Source organism: Schistocerca nitens, chromosome 5, assembly GCF_023898315.1.
Source record: "Schistocerca nitens isolate TAMUIC-IGC-003100 chromosome 5, iqSchNite1.1, whole genome shotgun sequence".
Classification (NCBI taxonomy): Eukaryota; Metazoa; Arthropoda; class Insecta; order Orthoptera; family Acrididae; genus Schistocerca; species Schistocerca nitens.
Window position 1 is genome coordinate 444055816 of NC_064618.1, and position 16868 is coordinate 444072683.

At 43.7% G+C, this 16868-nt stretch overlaps 1 protein-coding gene across 1 annotated transcript in view; it reads left to right on the top strand.

Annotated features, from left to right (window-relative positions):
• LOC126260131 (alpha-aminoadipic semialdehyde dehydrogenase-like) overlaps positions 1–15507 on the top strand; it is a 138521-nt gene extending 123014 nt beyond the window's left edge. The window contains exons 7-8 of the mRNA XM_049957376.1: positions 10177–10386; positions 14756–15507. Of these exons, the coding sequence (XP_049813333.1) occupies positions 10177–10386; positions 14756–14971 (426 nt within the window). The 3' untranslated portion in view covers positions 14972–15507. The remainder of the gene's footprint in view (positions 1–10176; positions 10387–14755) is intronic.
• The last annotated feature ends 1361 nt before the right edge of the window (positions 15508–16868 follow it).

A 16868-nucleotide genomic window follows, 5' to 3' on the forward strand; every position in this document is an offset into this window, starting at 1 on the left:
AAATCTGCTTTTGAACTTGGCTCATGGGATAATTATGTCCACTGAAGACTGAGGTGAGAATGATGGTCTATTGCTGTAAAGAGTCTGCATCAGAACAAATATGTTTGTCTTGAATCCCAAAGCTGTATGGGAGGGAATGTTAGAAATGGTAAGGATAGCAACTGTCAAAGGCAGATACTGTTGTTTTTTAGTAGGTTTAATGTGAACAGAAGTGTGCAATTGATCATTAGTGAGGATGAGATCAATTTCAAGGGTAACAGTATGAGTCTGGAATAGGATCATGTGAAATTTAATTGGAGTAATCTGTTTAGAGATTCTAAGAATTTTAAAAGCTCAGCTTCAACATGAGTCCATATGGAAAAGATGTCATCAGTGTATCTAAACTAAACCCAGGCCTGAAGGCCTATGGATCCCAGGAAAGTCCCTTCCAACTGAGCCATGAAAAGGGTTGCATAGGAAGGAGTCATCCTCCTTCCAATGGTTGTGCCCCTTATCTATTTGTATGCCTGTCCCTCAAAGGTAAAGTAGTTGTTGGTAAATATAAAGTTGATCAAGTCGAGCAGGAAGGATGTCATGAGTTTGGAATCAGGTGGGCACTGACTGAATGAACAGACCATGTATGTTTGGGATGTTGGTCTAGAGGGAAGCGGTACCAATGGTGACAAGCAAGGTGTGTGGTGGGAGTGGGCACAAATTTCAGATGATCTAGGAAATGGAAGTCTTTGCACTATGGGTTGCAGGTGTTGATCAACTAAGGCAGATATACATTCAGTGGGTGCTTTGAAGCCCACACCTATGGGACAGCCAGGATGATAAGGTTTGTGAATCTCACGAAGAAGGTAAGAGTTGAGGGTGCATGGTTTGGGTGGGGTAAGAAGTTCTATGGAATGAGGTTTTGGTCCTTGTGAGGGGCCAGAGATTTTAAGGAGAGACTGCAAGTCAGTTTGAATCACAGGGGTGGGATCTTAATTGTAGATGCTGTACATAGAGGTGTCAGACAGCTGGCATAGATCTTCACTTACATACCCCTGTTGGTCAAGTATCCCTTGTCTGCTGAGAGGATAATGATGGATTCATCAGCTTTTAGGGTAAAAAGAGCCTGGAGTTCTGTGGAGGACAGGTTAGGGTCATGTTGTTGGGAACCTGAGGAAGCATTGTGAAGCAATGCTAGATGAGAGGAATTCTAGGAAGGCTTGTAAGTGAGTACACAACTTGCCACTCAGTATTATCCTGACTTTGAATGTATTAATCAGCTACTTGACAAGGATATGATTTTCTAAAATCATGCCTGAAGTGAGGTTCATACTTCTGACATTTTGCCCGCTGTCTGACATTTTGTCCACTATAACTAGACTAGCTCTTCATTGCTGTCACAATCTCCACAATATCCTTGTCAGACTCTAACTCTTTCTGCACCCATCTCCCTGCCCTATGGCTCTTACTCTTTTACCACCTTCACTGTAAGACTTACCATATGCACTCTCCTACTACCACCTACACCAGCCTTAGTACTGGGAAAACATATGCTATTGAGGTGGATGCTCAGGTGAGATACACCAAACAACACCTTATAATTAGGAGTTCATTTACCTCTTCACACAAGTAAGGCTTACAGAGAACTGGCTGGTGGAACTACACAAAGATAATGTTTTGCTAGGTTCAAAGATGATGCTCAGATTGATACTGGTGTTGATCTCATCGGCACCACATAGCCCCCCCCCCTCCCTCCCCCGCAGTACGGAGTACTCCTGAGAGGCTGTATGGGGGGGGGGGTGACCATGGCGTCGGCAGGGGTGGTCCGCGGGAGTCAAACCACGGTCAGCTCGACAGCGTCGTCAGGGAGCTGTGTTGGTAGATGACGTGAAGGAAGGTCCGGCCACCGAACCTGGAAGTCGTTGAAGCACGCCAAGCATGATACTGGGCGTGCTGGTCGTGCGGCGACAGGTAGGCCGGCGGTTTGCGGGAGGAACGGAGCGACAATGATGATGTCTCCGGTGGGCGTGGTAAACACACGAAGCATGTCCAGGTCGACATCAGGTGAGAGAGGAACACATTTCACCAGGTGGCAGGGAATGGCGGAGGTTGTCATGAGCACCAGATGAAGGGAAACATACAATGAACAGTGTGTCATCGCATAGTATAATAGAAATGTCGTGGATTATGTCCGGGGGGACAGGCACAAACACCTCGAGCGAGGGCACGTTCAAGAGGGTGGGGGTGAGAAACCTCGACAGGGCGAGGCAGGCGACAGGGGAGAGGTCAAAGGGACCGGAGAAGGGCCCGGCAGCGGGGGCATGATCATAGGTAAGCTCGATGTGGGGAGCATGTGATCACTTGACGGAGTGTGTGAGACCGGAGTAGAAGGCGAGGTCAGAGAAGAGCTCGACAAATGGAGTCGGAAGTCACTCGACTGAGTGAGTAAGTCCGGCGTGGAGGGAGTGGTCGGAGCGTCATGAGCCACGACAGTGAGTGGCGTGGTCATGGCGTGAAGGGGGGTAGAAGCGAGCTTGACATGAGCAGGCTTAAGTCTGTTGAGAGAGACTGTAACAGCTGAATCTTTTATCTGGATGTCATATGTGTTGGCTGAGCGCTGGAGAACTTGGTATGGGCCGGTATATGGGGGTTGGAGGGGAGCACGGACAGTGTCATCTCGGAGCATGGCGTACTCGCAATTGTTCAGAGATTTCGGGACGTGAACCTTAGGGCGGGAATGGCTGGTGGGTGGAGGGATGTGGAGGTTGATGAAGTGGCGTCTGACATGGTCCACGAAGGAAGGTAAGTCAGACTGAGGGAGAGAAGCGGAAGGGCTCACAAGTTCTCCAGGGAGAACAATGTTCTGGCCGTATACGAACTCTGCTATTGTGCCTTTGAGGTCTTCCTAATAGATCGCATGGATGCTGAGTAGCACAAAGAGAAGAGCCTCCGCCCAAAGAGAGTCGTGGCATCGAAGAGCCACCTTGAAAGTGCGGTGCCAGCGCTCAACTACCCTGTTACTTTGTGGGTGATATGCTGTGGTATGGATGCGCCGGATGCCGCAAATGTTACAAATCTCGTTGAACAGGGCTGAGTCAAATTGTCTGCCCTGGTCAGTCATGATGATAGCTGGACATCCGAAACACGATACCCATGACTCGACGAAAGCTTGTGCAACAATTTCTGCCATGATATTGACAAGGGGGACAGCCTCGACCCAGCGAGATGTTCGGTCGATAGAAGAGGGAACATAACGAAAGCCATTAGAGGGGAGGGGAGAGGGCCAACAATGTCAATGTGAATATGCTGGAAACGCCCAGGAAGGACGTAAAAGGCGCCGAGGGGGGGGGGGGGGGTGAAGGGTGCTTGTGTACTTTGCAGCGTTGGCACGCGACGCAGGAGCGTGCCCGTTGCTGGCAGTCCTTGGTGACATTTCTCCACACAAAGCGCTCTGCTAGGAGGCAGACGGATGCACGAACACTGGGGTGGGCTAAATTATGCAGTGCGTTGAAGACAGCTTGACGGAGCGTGGTTGGGATGAGGGGGCGTAACGCACCTGTACTGTCGTCACACCAGATCTCACCAGAAATGCCAGGGAAGGTGGTGCGGACGAAGTGTAGTGAAGAGGTAGAGTCTGAAATCAGGTTTTGTGTGTCCTCATCTGCGGGTTGGAGGTTAAGCAAGTCAGAGAGGTCTAACAGCGAATGAACGGCGTCGACTCTTGAAAGGAAATCAGCAACTACATTGTCAGCACCCTTTATGTGTCTGACATCGGTGGTGAACTGAGATATGAAACCCATGTATCTGAAACGGCGAGGAGGTGGGACAGCTGGCGGGTTTGAAATGACCGCAGCCAGGGGTTCGTGGTCTGTTAAGACATAGAAAGGGTGTCCCTCAACATCGGTCTTAAAATGCTTGATCACTTCATAGACCGCGAGCAACTCCCTGTCAAATGCTGAATATTTCCATTGTGCATTGGTGAGCTTGCGCGAGAAGAACTGCAGAGGTGAAGTTTGGGCATCAACATGTCTGGTTAAGGACAGCACCAATGGCAGTATCGCTTACGTCTGTGGTGATGAAAAGCTGTGCATTGGGATGAGGATGCGCGATGGTGCAGGCCTCGGCGAGAAGATTTTTGAGGGCAGTGAAAGAGTCAGTCATAGCAGGGGTCCACGGAATGGGCCGAGATCCAGAAGTTTTGGTGCCTGCCAAGGCGTCCATCAGTGGAGCCTGAATCTCCGCAGCCTGAGGTAGATGACGGCGATAATAATTAACTGTCCCCAGAAATGGCCAGAGCTCTTTGAATGCCGAAGGTCTGGGTAGGTTTAGTATTGTTTGTACTTTGTCAGTGGGGCAGTGAAATGCCATCGGCAGAGACCCGAAAACCAAGAAAAGTGACAGCGGGTTGATGTAGCTGCAATTTGTCCTGGTTGGTCTCGATGCCAGCTGCCACAAGAGTGTCCATAACAGTTTGCACATGTTGAATGTTGTCCTCAACGGAGGAGCTGAACACAAGAATGTCATCAAGATATGCAAAGCAGAATTTTAGGCCGAATCGCACTTCGTTGATGAAGGGTTTGCAGGTCTGGGTTGCGTTTTTTAGCCCAAAGGGCATGAATCTAAACTGAAATAACCCGATTGGGGTGGTGATTGCTGTCTTCTCGATGTCTTCAGGAGCCATGGGGATCTTGTGGTAGGCCTGTTTGCAATCAATGACAGAGAACGTGGTCGCACCTGCGAGGGAACTGGTAAAGACGGCAATGTTGGCAATGGGGTAGGTGTCCATAATTGTTCATGCGTTTAGTCGACAGTAGTCTCCTCACATGCGCCAGGACCCGTCTTTCTTGGGTGTCATATGAATGGGCGTAGACCAGCTGCTGGCAGAGGGTTCGATGATGCCAGAGCTTAGAAGTTCAGAAATCTGCTTTTTAAGGTCGGAGAGGTGCTCGGGACAAAGTCGATGTGGTTTACTGCAGATCAGCGGGCCAGGCGTGAGGCGAAGCTTGTGAACCATGCCATTGGTGATGACGGAAATGTTGCTGGCGGCACAGGACGTGGTTTGTTTACAATGTGAGGCGGGCGGGGCAGGCGAGGCGAGGTCGTGGTGTTCGGAGCCACTCGGCGGATCCGACGGGAGCCGAGGCAGCGAAGTGTCCCAGGAGTCAACGTGACAAGATGGCCGCCGGCCCGAAGCAGTGGCACAATGGTTGGATGAGCTCGGTAGAGCTCGTGAAGTGTTAGTGAGTCCATTGTCTGATGGCATGGCCTGTGGCAGCACGGTCGTGGGAGAAGTGCTAGGCTGTGTTGTCAGTGGCAGTTCCACGGTAGTGCGCAGGAGCCGAAGTTGCATCGTTTGAGGTGCTGTCCGCGAGGGGAGGGGTAGGAGCTGTCATTACAGGAACACGTGACACTTGTCGCGCATGCGCACTCGTGTCAGGCCCAGTGTCAAGTGCTGCCGTGTTAGGGGGGTCTGGTCCTATGGAACTGTCAGTACACGTTATGGTAGACTTGATAGCACAGTTGCGAGGGTAACAGGAGGTAAGCGCACAGAGGCTCGATTGCTGGGACTACAAGCAGATCCGGCACACTTACTGACCTTACTTTGTCCTTGCTGCAATGTCTGTAATTCCTTTGCTGCACTGGATAGCTGGAGCTGAGTTTCGTGGAGCCGGAGGGAGAGCTCGAAGTTTTCCTTGCATAGGTGAGCGACGTTTTCAAGCTCAACAAGGCACTTGTGCGTTGTTTCTTGTAATGTCGTCGACAGAGCCGAGCATGTACAGATGAGATGAGCTCGGACCAACGTGTTACGGGGGGGGGGGGGGGGGGGTGTTTGCTCGACAGAGCATGGGGGAAGTGAGATTTGGACGGGTGATGAAACATGGTGTTTTGTACTAGGTCTGGTGAAAGTTTGTGGTGTCGCATGAGGTCAATGCCTAGTATAGGTTCCTCAATATAGCACACTAAAAAAGTCCACTTGAGTTTGCAGATTGTGGAGAGTGAGACGACGTGGGAGGTTGAACGCGAGCATTGTAGTTTAGTAGAATTCACAGCTTGCAGTGAAGTATGATGAGGGCGGATGTTCGATGACACTAAGGATGTAGGCAGCAGCGAAACATTGGCGCCTGTGTCCACTAGGAAAAAGTATCCTGACGAAATGTCTTTAATATAAAGTCGTCCGTAATCATCTGGTTGTTCCCAGACAGAATGGAGCACTGGGAGGTGCCTGTCATGTTGTGTCCAGGAGGCGGCACCCAGACCTACCTGCGATTTATGTTTGGTAAATAGCAGGGTGGTCTGCAGTTCCGTGCTGCCTCACCAAACTGGGTGTGGATGTAACAGTATGGGTAGTGCGGCTGCCTTTCCTGCCGAAAGTTCATTGCCAGAGGCGGTGGCCGAGGTTCAGAGGCTGCAGCTCGTTCGGTTGGAGGAGGAGGCATGACAGAGGGCGGAGCCGGTGACGTCCCAGCTGTTTGGTTGGTTGGTTGGTTTTGGGGAAGGAGACCAGACAGCGTGGTCATCGGTCTCATCGGATTAGGGAAGGATGGGGAAGGAAGTCGGCCGTGCCCTTTCAGAGGAACCATCCCGGCATTTGCCTGGAGTGATTTAGGGAAATCACCCAGCTGTTTGTATACTGCGTCCTGGAGCGAACGGAACGGTTGGTACAGTGCGGCCCTGGCTGCGTCCGGCCGCAGGACGAGGAGCCTGAACCTGAGACATGCCAGATAGGCAGTGGCTGGCAAAATAGAGCAATGATGCCTCATGTAGTTTATCAGAAATTGTCATTCATTGCTCGACAGGTTCGGGAGACCTCTGAGCAGAGCAAAGCAGATGTGGGGAGGTAGTTTATCTGTCCAGATGGTGAGGAGAGCTGTGTCAGAGAGTAGATCATCGCTGACCAGGGCCCGTAGCCATCTCCAAAGTTGTGAAGGGTTGTCGTTGCCTAGTTGCTCGATGTGGAGCACTTGCCGTATTGCTGTCTCAGTTGAGCACGCAAGCCGACATAGAACTATCTTTTTGGCTAGAGTGTACTGGTTAGCTGAGTCCGGGGCATCGACCAGGTCAGCAATCAACTCCTCCTGGTCCTGCAGGTGGGTGATAAGGCACATAAATCTGGTTGATTTGTAGAATTTGAAATGGTCAAACACTTCTTCCACAATTTTGAACCAGCTTGTTTCCCTGTCGGGATTGAACGGCGGCAGCATCGGTAAGCACTGTAGAACGTTCGGAAGAATAGGGTGAGTTGAATTCGTCAGGGCACTGCCTGAAACGAGCTGTTGTTGCTGCAGTATTGCAGGAGAGTGTGTCTCCAGGGTATGTGGCGACGATGGCTGGTCAGGTGGCAGCGTGGAGGTGACGCGTTGTGGTTGAGCACGATCCGTCATAACACGGAAGGCCGACATGTGTGAGACACCGTAATGTGTCAATTGTGGTTGTGGAAGTTTGACTGGAGCTGACGCGGGGGCGACAGGTGAGAAATAGTTCAAAGTTTGAATATGCGTGCCAGTCCGCGGAAAACTTGACGTGCGATCGGAGTCGGAGCCACTTGTGTTGCAGGGAGGCTGCGGAGGTGCGGGCTGTCCAGAAGCACAGTGAGGAAAATTATGTCGAATGTTGGGCAAAATGTGTTAATGTTCACTGTGCATAGTCACTTCACTCAAAATGGCGTGGAGAAAAGGTGGATGTTGTGGCACAAAACACTGAGGTGTAGCAGTAGGACAGAGATGGAGGTAAGGCACACATAACAAGCCATTGTTAATGTTGCAGGCCAAGGTATTGAAGGAGGAAGGCATGTGCTGATGCTGAACTGAGGCAGGCACGGGCGTAGTTGCATGCTGAGGAGGTTGATCTGTGAACAAAGCAGTTCCAGCCATGAGGTAGGAATCCGTGTGGTACTGCACTGATTGTGGCGTGGCAAACTGTTGTCCTGGCGGTGGTAGGTTATCCGACGGAGCATTTGCAGAAATCGGCATTAATCCTGCACTGCACAGAGATCTGTAAGAGGTAACTGCACTGTCGATGAGGGAGGGCACATGTGGTGGGAACAAAGGCATCTGATAGCCGGAGTCATGCACACTCCTAATCTCACTTATTGTTGCAGGCACGAAAACGTCTGGCGAAATCGGCGTAATCGATGAGTGAGAGGCATCATGTCGCAGACCTGTACATTGCCCGCAACACAATGCATGTCGATCAAAAATCCAGCGTTAGGCGTTGGGCCGAAGCCATTGTTTGAATGTTGTGTTGATGTAATATATGCGACAATAACTGTCGCGGAGGGCGCGGACACAGTAAAACGGCAAAAACAGAATACATTACAACACTGGGTCACCAGTGAGGTCGATGCCCGGGTGTGATACACCAAACACCAACTTATAATCAGGAGTTCATTTATTTACCTCTTCACACAAGTAAGGCTTACAGAGAACTGGCTGGTGGAACTACACAAAGATAATGTTTTGCTAGGTTCAAAGATGATGCTCAGATCAATACTGGTGTCGATCTCATCGGCGCCACTCTATCAAAGGGTGAAGCACCTGTGAAATGACAAATGTTGTATACCAACTGTTATGAAAACACTGTTTGGTCTTTCACATCAGCATGACCACCACAAAGTTATTAGTTAAAACCAGTGGGCATAGGCAGATGGTGTATATTGTCAAAATGCAATATCCTGTTGCAGAACATGCTCTATAATGTGACAATTGTGACCTCAGTGCCTGTTTCACCACACATGCCATCTCTTTGCCCTTTTTAACTCTTACACAATGTTTTGGCACCTTTAAGTGCTCAGGTTTTCAAATCTCATCTGGTGCAGTCCCCAACAATCAGTCTTTCCTTCTCATGCAGTCCTGTAAATCTTCTCTGACCTGGTGTTCTTAATTACTTTTATGAATTCTGGCCCTTTTCCTAAACCTAATCAGTCCCTTTCCTACTCCCCACTTCCTTCCCCTTCAACCCTTCTGCTAGAATAAGGAGCCACTGGTTATAAAAGCTTACAAACTTTAATAATTTTCATATGTTTGTTTTTCTGCCACCACTTGGTGAGTAGATTTTGTATTTATCCAATTACTTAATTATTTTCATACGAAAGTTCTAGGACTGACCAGGTACTGGACCATGAACCTACAGATTTATGGTCTTACATTTACCCAGCCAGTGAAGAAGACACCTTACTATAACTTAACACAGACCAAAAGTTATTCTGAAGCAAAAATGTGTCTGGTGTAGTAGAAATGTAATTTCAGAGGTTAATTAGGGCTAATACAAGACTTGTCGGAAACTATCTCTTTTATTTTACCTAACTTTGTCCTTTTCCCAAATAAATGCTCAATGTTATCACTATGGTAGAAGTATGAGTGGACTTCAAAAAGTAAGTTACACATTATTGCGGCAATACAAAAAAATTTTATTGAATGCTGCACTTTACACCTCAAAGTGACACACATACCTTACACTGTTTTTCAACGTAATCAGCAAGACTCTGAGAACAATGACTGGAATGTTCTACAAATTGTTCAGTTCCTTCATAGTAGAAATCCACTCCTTGGGCAAGGAGTCATTCGAGTACTGCTGTGAGAACATCCTCATCCTTAGAAAAATCTCTTTCCATCCAGATGTTCCTTCAGCTTGCTAGAAAGATGGAAAACACATGGTGCAAGATCTGGCTTTTATGATGGATCACTGTCACCCACATGTGTGCAAGCTTGAGCAAATTGTTAGTGCCCTTTCAGTATGCCTGAACATCAAATTGTATTTCGTCCATATAGCACCAGAATTTCATGGAGAATCTGTGTACAGTTTAGACATTTTGGCCACAATACTCATACTGTCCCATGTACTTCAGTTTTGGAGCATGTTTCCAATTGCTATGCCACTTCATTCTCACACTGTGATGCACTGGTTATTTGTACTGTAACAGAGCTGTGTCTGCAGGAAACCCAGAATATGTTCTCTCTTCTGATGGTGTGCCATTCTTGTTGGGCAATGGCTGTAGTGTGGAATGACTTGCTTTTGGAAGTCTCTATGCATGCATCAAATATTACTACCTTAATGTATTTTCCACAAACCTCAAATTAATTGCAGTTACTAGTTTCATACTTGATTACCTGGAAATCTTTTGCTTTCTTGTTATACCCAATATCATCTAATAACTAGGAAGACTTTTACAGAATAACAATAAGTTGACTGACATTTACTTTACAGGTTGTGGATAGACCAGGATTTTTTGTTGAACCAACAATTGTAACGGGACTGCCACATGATGCCAGTGTAGTGCAAAAGGAAACATTTGCACCAATTGTCTATGTCCTGAAAACTGCAAATGTTGATGAGGCAATAAAATGGAATAATGAAGTTAAGCAAGGTTTATCATCCAGCATTTTCACATCAAGCCTGGAAACTGTTTTTTCAAAGGTAAGCACATCAATCCTGGTTGAATGACATGTGACTTTCTTTAAAATATATGTAACTTCTGTATCTTCTTTTCACATAATTCTTCACGAAAAGGCAATTTTATTCAGGAGTTTTGTCAGAGAGGAGATTGTTACTTTGTCTCTTGGAAAACTTCATTATATGCATTTCTCTCTCTCTCTCTCTCTCTCTCTCTCTCACACACACACACACACACACATACACACACTGTAGAATTAATTTTTAGGCAGTTTCAGGTATCTAATTTCCATTTGACCAAATTGATCTAAGGTTGCAAAAATACTGTGTTGTTGTTGTTGTTGTTGTTGTTGTTGTCTTCAGTCCAGAGACTGGTTTGATCCAGCTCTTCATGCTACTGTATCCTGTGCAAGCTTCTTCATCTCCCAGTACCTATTGCAACCTACATCCTTCTGAATGTGCTTAGTGTATTCATCTCTTGGTCTTCCCCTATGATTTTTACCATCCACACTGCCCTCCAATACTAAATTGGTGATCCCTTGATGCCTCAGAACAAGTCCCACCAATCGATCCCTTCTTCTAGTCAAGTTGTGCCACAAGTTTCTCTTCTCCCCAATTCTATACAATACCTCCTCATTAGTTATGTGGTCTACCCATCTAATCTTCAGCATTATTCTGTAGCACCACATTTCAAAAGCTTCTATTCTCTTCTTGTTCAAACTATTTATGTCCATGTTTCACTTCCATACATGGCTACACTCCACACAAATACTTTCAGTAACAACTTCCTGACATTTAAATCTATACTCGATGTTAACAAATGTCTCTTCTCCAGAAATGTTCTCCTTGTCATTGACAGTCTACATTTTATATCCTCTCTACTACGACCATCATCAGTTATTATGCTCCCCAAATAGCAAAACTCATCTACTACTTAAAGTTTCTCATTTTGTAATCTAATTCTCTCAGCATCACCTCATTTAATTCGACTACATTCCATTATCCTCGTTTTGCTTTTGTTGGTGTTCAGATTGCATCCTATTTTCAAGACACTGTCCATTCTGTGCAATAGCTCTTCCAGGTCCTTTGCTATATCTGACAGAATTACAATGTCATCGGTGAACCTCAAAGTTTTTATTTCTTCTCCAGTGATTTTAATTCCTACTCCAAATTTTTCTTTTGTTTCCTTCGCTGCTTGCTCGATATACAGATTGAATATTGGGGATAGGCTACAACCCTGTCTCACTCCCTTCCAAACCACTGTTTCCCTTTCATGCCCCTCGATTCTTGTAACTGCCATCTGGTCTCTGTACAAATTGTAAATAGCCTTTTGCTCCCTGTATTTTACCCCTGCCACCTTCAGAATTTGAAAGAGAGTATTCCAGTCAATATTGTCAATAGCTTTCTCTAAGTCTACAAATGCTAGAAACATACACTTGCCTTTTCTTAATCTTTCTTCTTAGATAAGGAGTAAGGTCAGTATTGCCTCATGTGTTCCAACATTTCTACAGAATCCAAACTGATCTTCCCTGTGGTCGGCTTCAACCAGTTTATCCATTCGTCTGTAAAGAATTCGTGTTAGTATTTTGGAGGAGGAGGAGGAGATTAGTGTTTAACGTCCCGTCGACAACGAGGTCATTAGAGACGGAGCGCAAGCTCGGGGGAGGTAAGGATGGGGAAGGAAATCGGCCGTGCCCTTTCAAAGGAACCATCCCGGCATTTGCCTGAAGCGATTTAGGGAAACCACGGAAAACCTAAATCAGGATGGCCGGAGACGGGATTGAACCGTCGTCCTCCCGAATGCGAGTCCAGTGTGCTAACCACTGCGCCACCTCGCTCGGTTTAGTATTTTGCAGCCATGACTTATTAAACTGATAGTTCGGTAATTTTCACATCTGTCAACACCTGCTTTCTTTGGGATTGGAATAATTATATTCTTCTTGAAGTCTGAGAGTATTTTGCCTGTCTGATACATCTTGCTCACCAGATGATAGAGTTTTGTCAGAAGTGGCTCTCCTAAGGCTATCAGTAGTTCTAATGGAATATTGTCTACCCCCGGGGCCTTGTTTCGATTTAGATCTTTCAGTGCTCTGTCAAACTCTTCATGCAGTATCATATCTCCCATTTCATCTTCATCTACATGCTCTACCATTTCCATTATATTTTCCTCAAGAACATCATCCTTGTACAGACCCTCTATATACTCCTTCCACCTTTCTGCTTTCCATTCTTTGCTTAGAACTGGGTTTCCATCTGAGCTCTTGATATTCATACAAGTGACTCTCTTTTCTCCAAAGGTCTCTTTAATTTTCCTGTAGGCAGTATCTATCTTACCCCTAGTGAGATAAGCCTCTACATCCTTACATTTGACCTCTAGCCATCCATGCTTAGCCATTTTGCACTTCCTGTCGATCTCATTTTTGAGACGTTTGTATTCCTTTTTGCCCACTTCATTTACTGAATTTTTATATTTTCTCCTTTCATCAATTAAATTCAATATTTCTTCTGTTACCCAAGGATTTCTACTAGCCCTCATCTTTTTACCTACTTGATCCTCTGCTGCCCTCACTACTTCATCCCTCAGAGCTATCCATTCTTCTTCGACTGTATTTCTTTCCCCCATTCCTGTCAATTGTTCCCTTGTGCTCTCCCTGAAACTCTGTACAACCTCTGGTTTAGTCAGTTTATCCAGGTCCCATCTACTTAAATTCCCACCTTTATTATTATTATGAATTTGGTATTATTGTAATTGGTGGGGCTAAAGCTGCCTTATTTATACCTGCTTTAAGGCTATTCTGGTAGCTGTTACATAATTTGGTAAGGCTATCTTTGGAGCAAGTCTGTAAGTTTTGGACAGCCCCATTGTAGTATACAGGTTCTTTGTTAGTGATGTACATGTTCAGTAATTTTTGTGTGACATTCATTCTAAGCTGTGCCATTTAATTGACCATGTCCTTACTTTTATGAGGAAGATTTGTAGTCTCCTTTCAACATAGATGTAGTTTTGGATCTCATGAATTTTGAAATACACACAGAGGTTGCCAAGGTTTGCAATGCTGACAGCATGCACATTTCGTACAAATATGTTTGTTATAATCCTTTTTGTCATTGTTCTACTTACCATCATTTTCCCCATTCAGTTAATTAGCCTCAGGAAGAAAATTTCATAACCCAGCTACCATTTTTGTATATGGTTCCTGCAAGCCAGGAAGCCCCGGCCGTGCCCTTTCTTCACTTTCCTTAATTCTAATGGATTTTTTTTTAAGTTTATGTCTCCTATCTATATGACATAAGGTACTTGAGGATGCTGTTTTTTCCCCTTTTTTCCAATCTGCTGGATCTCTAATCACAAAAAAGTCTAAAAGTAAAGAAATATGAGCTCTCATTGCAGTTTAAGGGACTTCTTTTCATCTTAACTCTCACATTTCATCAAATTAAGTCTCTCAAGTACCTGTTGTTCATTATACAGCAAATCACATGAGAATAGTATTTAGTAAATGCCATGAAGCATTTATTCAAATCTGATTGCTATCCTCATCTGAAAAGCTTCAGCATAACCATAATTCTGGACTTAGGAGTCTTTTCCCTCCAACTCCTGCAAAATCTCACCTGCTGTCTATGTTTACCTCAATGTACTACTGCACATGTCCCCCTAAGGGTTAACTTCTGCATCCATCAGTTCTTTCACTCTACTTTAACCTCATATCCTGCACAAAATTGATTATCCTGACTGTTTTACCAGTTAAGCATTTCTTCCACTGAATGTGTTTCTGCCTCTCACTATACAATATCATTCAAGATTGCAATCTTATTAATCAACTGCTTCAGTTATTCATTCCATTTAACAAGAAACAGATTACCTAAAATCATAAAACTTCCCAGGATCAACTTCCTCTCTTCAACTGACTTGAACTATACATTTGTCTGTTCCTATAATTGTTCATCACTCCAGATTATTGTAACTCTTACCCATCTAAGCAGCCATGTTGTAAAAATTTGCCCTACATTCTCTGTCATTATCAACAACTCAGGTACCACAACAGTTGAAAGTACAAACACAAGATGCAAGGAGACACATGATCTGTCAGCCTAATTTGTAGTAGTAATCCTTTCATAATCACAGAAGCAACAAATAAACTAAAGTCACTCACCTGAATACCAACTAAACAAGCCAAAGCAGTTTTCCAAATTCATACAGCACTCTGTATGTTAGCTTTGTGCTTGATGCAGGAGCTCTAGCCTGCTTCAAGCTGGTGAGATATTTTAATGTCATCTTCAATTCTTCATTAATATACCCAAATCCCTTCCGTTAAATAATAAGTGCCTAGGTGGAAATAAAAACACAATTTATTATTCAGTTGGACAGATAAATAAATATTTTTCTTCTTTTCAGTGGCTTGGGCCAAAAGGCTCTGACTGTGGGGTTGTGAATGTGAACATCCCAACAAATGGAGCTGAAATTGGAGGAGCATTTGGTGGGGAGAAGCACACTGGTGGTGGCCGTGAATCTGGTTCTGATTCCTGGAAACAATACATGAGGCGTGCTACTGTGACTATTAATCACAGCAAGCAGTTGCCTCTTGCTCAGGGCATTAAGTTTGATGTATGAAATATAATATGTGTAAAATATGTAGTATGATGTTCTACAATAACTCTACAGATCTCTGATAATATTAAATAAAACCTTTAATCAAACAGAAATGGATATAAATGACCTCCATTAACAGATGTTTGAAAATTTCGTATTATGAATCACATCCAAAACCTATGACTAGCCTCTTATAAAATGAAAACAGGTTTGTCTTGATATGATAACTTTTGTTTTATTGAAGGAAATATTTCATTTGATAAGTACTTTTTATAGGTACAAGGTGGGCAAAATAAAACCATCCTGGAAAATATTTCATGCACCTTAAGATGTACAATAATACTCACATAATCTACAATTGGGCTGGACAATGTAAGATAGGTTATCTATGTTAAGGCGCATGAAATAGTTTTCTGGGTGAGTTTTATTTTTTCTAAACTTACTTTGAAACTGAAACCAGAAAACATTTTATATTATGTACACTACAGTGGACTGATAACAGGCAACTATGTTAAATTGGAATGAGTTACTATGGAATACATTCAGAAAATAAAGTTTAAGTGATTGTCTAAATTAAAATTGTATTATTACACAAAATTTATTACCTAACACACATATTAGATATATAAAGCTCACTTCTAGTTTTAATTTCTGGTAACAAGAAAATATTTAATTTGTTGAAGGACAAGAAATGTCATTCACCTTAATAAGTACTGAAAAAATATAAATGTAAGAAATACAAAATGTATAAATTTACAGTCACCTGTAACTTTTGAAGATACAGCTCTTTGCAAATTTTCCTATTAATTTTACATATCTCATTTATGGTTATAATGTCCTTGCACTTCTTACATTTTATGATAAATAGTTGATCATAGACTCCCGAAGTTCAATGTAACTCACATTTTTTCACAAAACCAACTGCAGAAAACTTCAGCAATACATCACTATTACTACTTACTGGTATCTCTTCTTCATAATTCATTCTTTACACTGGCATTTGAATTATTCTTCACCCATTCAGGACTTCAACTGAACTGAGGTAGTAGAAATGATGGGAAGTAGTTTTAGTCCTACTTCTTTCATTACCTACCCATTCAGGACTTCAACTGAACTGAGGTAGTAGAAATGATGGGAAGTAGTTTTAGTCCTACTTCTTTCATTACCTGTGGGAAGATGACAAATAATGCAATGAAATATCACCATCTGAAAATAAGTAGTCAATAGCACAAATGTTTTGTTTCAAAATTAATTGTTTTGCATTGGCTTCTTAGTGGAGAATAAATTTGTATTATATAGGAAAAGATCACATAATTTAATTCTTGATGCAACTGCCATTCAAATACATCAATTTAAAATGAGCTGTTTCCAGTACTGCCTCAAATGTACATATGCAAATGAACACCAAACAGGAAACCTTCTTCATAATTTCCTTGAATCCATGGTTTTCTGTGAGTGATTTCCACTGCCTGGGGCATAGGATGAGTCTTGACAATGTTGGTTACCTATACTTTGACTTTTGTATCATCATAAATCATGAATATGCTGCTACCAACAACTCATGGAAATTAGTCAGCTTCGAATATGAAACATAAACTGAACTGACTCACCACATTTTGCACAATTGTACATGAAGAAATATGTCCAATAGGACAAAGATACTATTATTTATTAAATGAAAAACATTTAACACTGAACCAATATGAGACAGAATTAAAATTGCCAGACTTATCCAATAAATAAAAGTGTATAAATTTAAAAAGTTTTTAGTGTAACAGGATTTTTGATTGTAATTGGATGTTTGTTATCATAGTGTGCAAAATAATGAGTGTAAATAGCCACCAATTACAGGCAACTGAGCAATAAATTGTGTATTGCATTCTGATCAGTGGTTATCTTTAACTCTGCTCTATGCCAT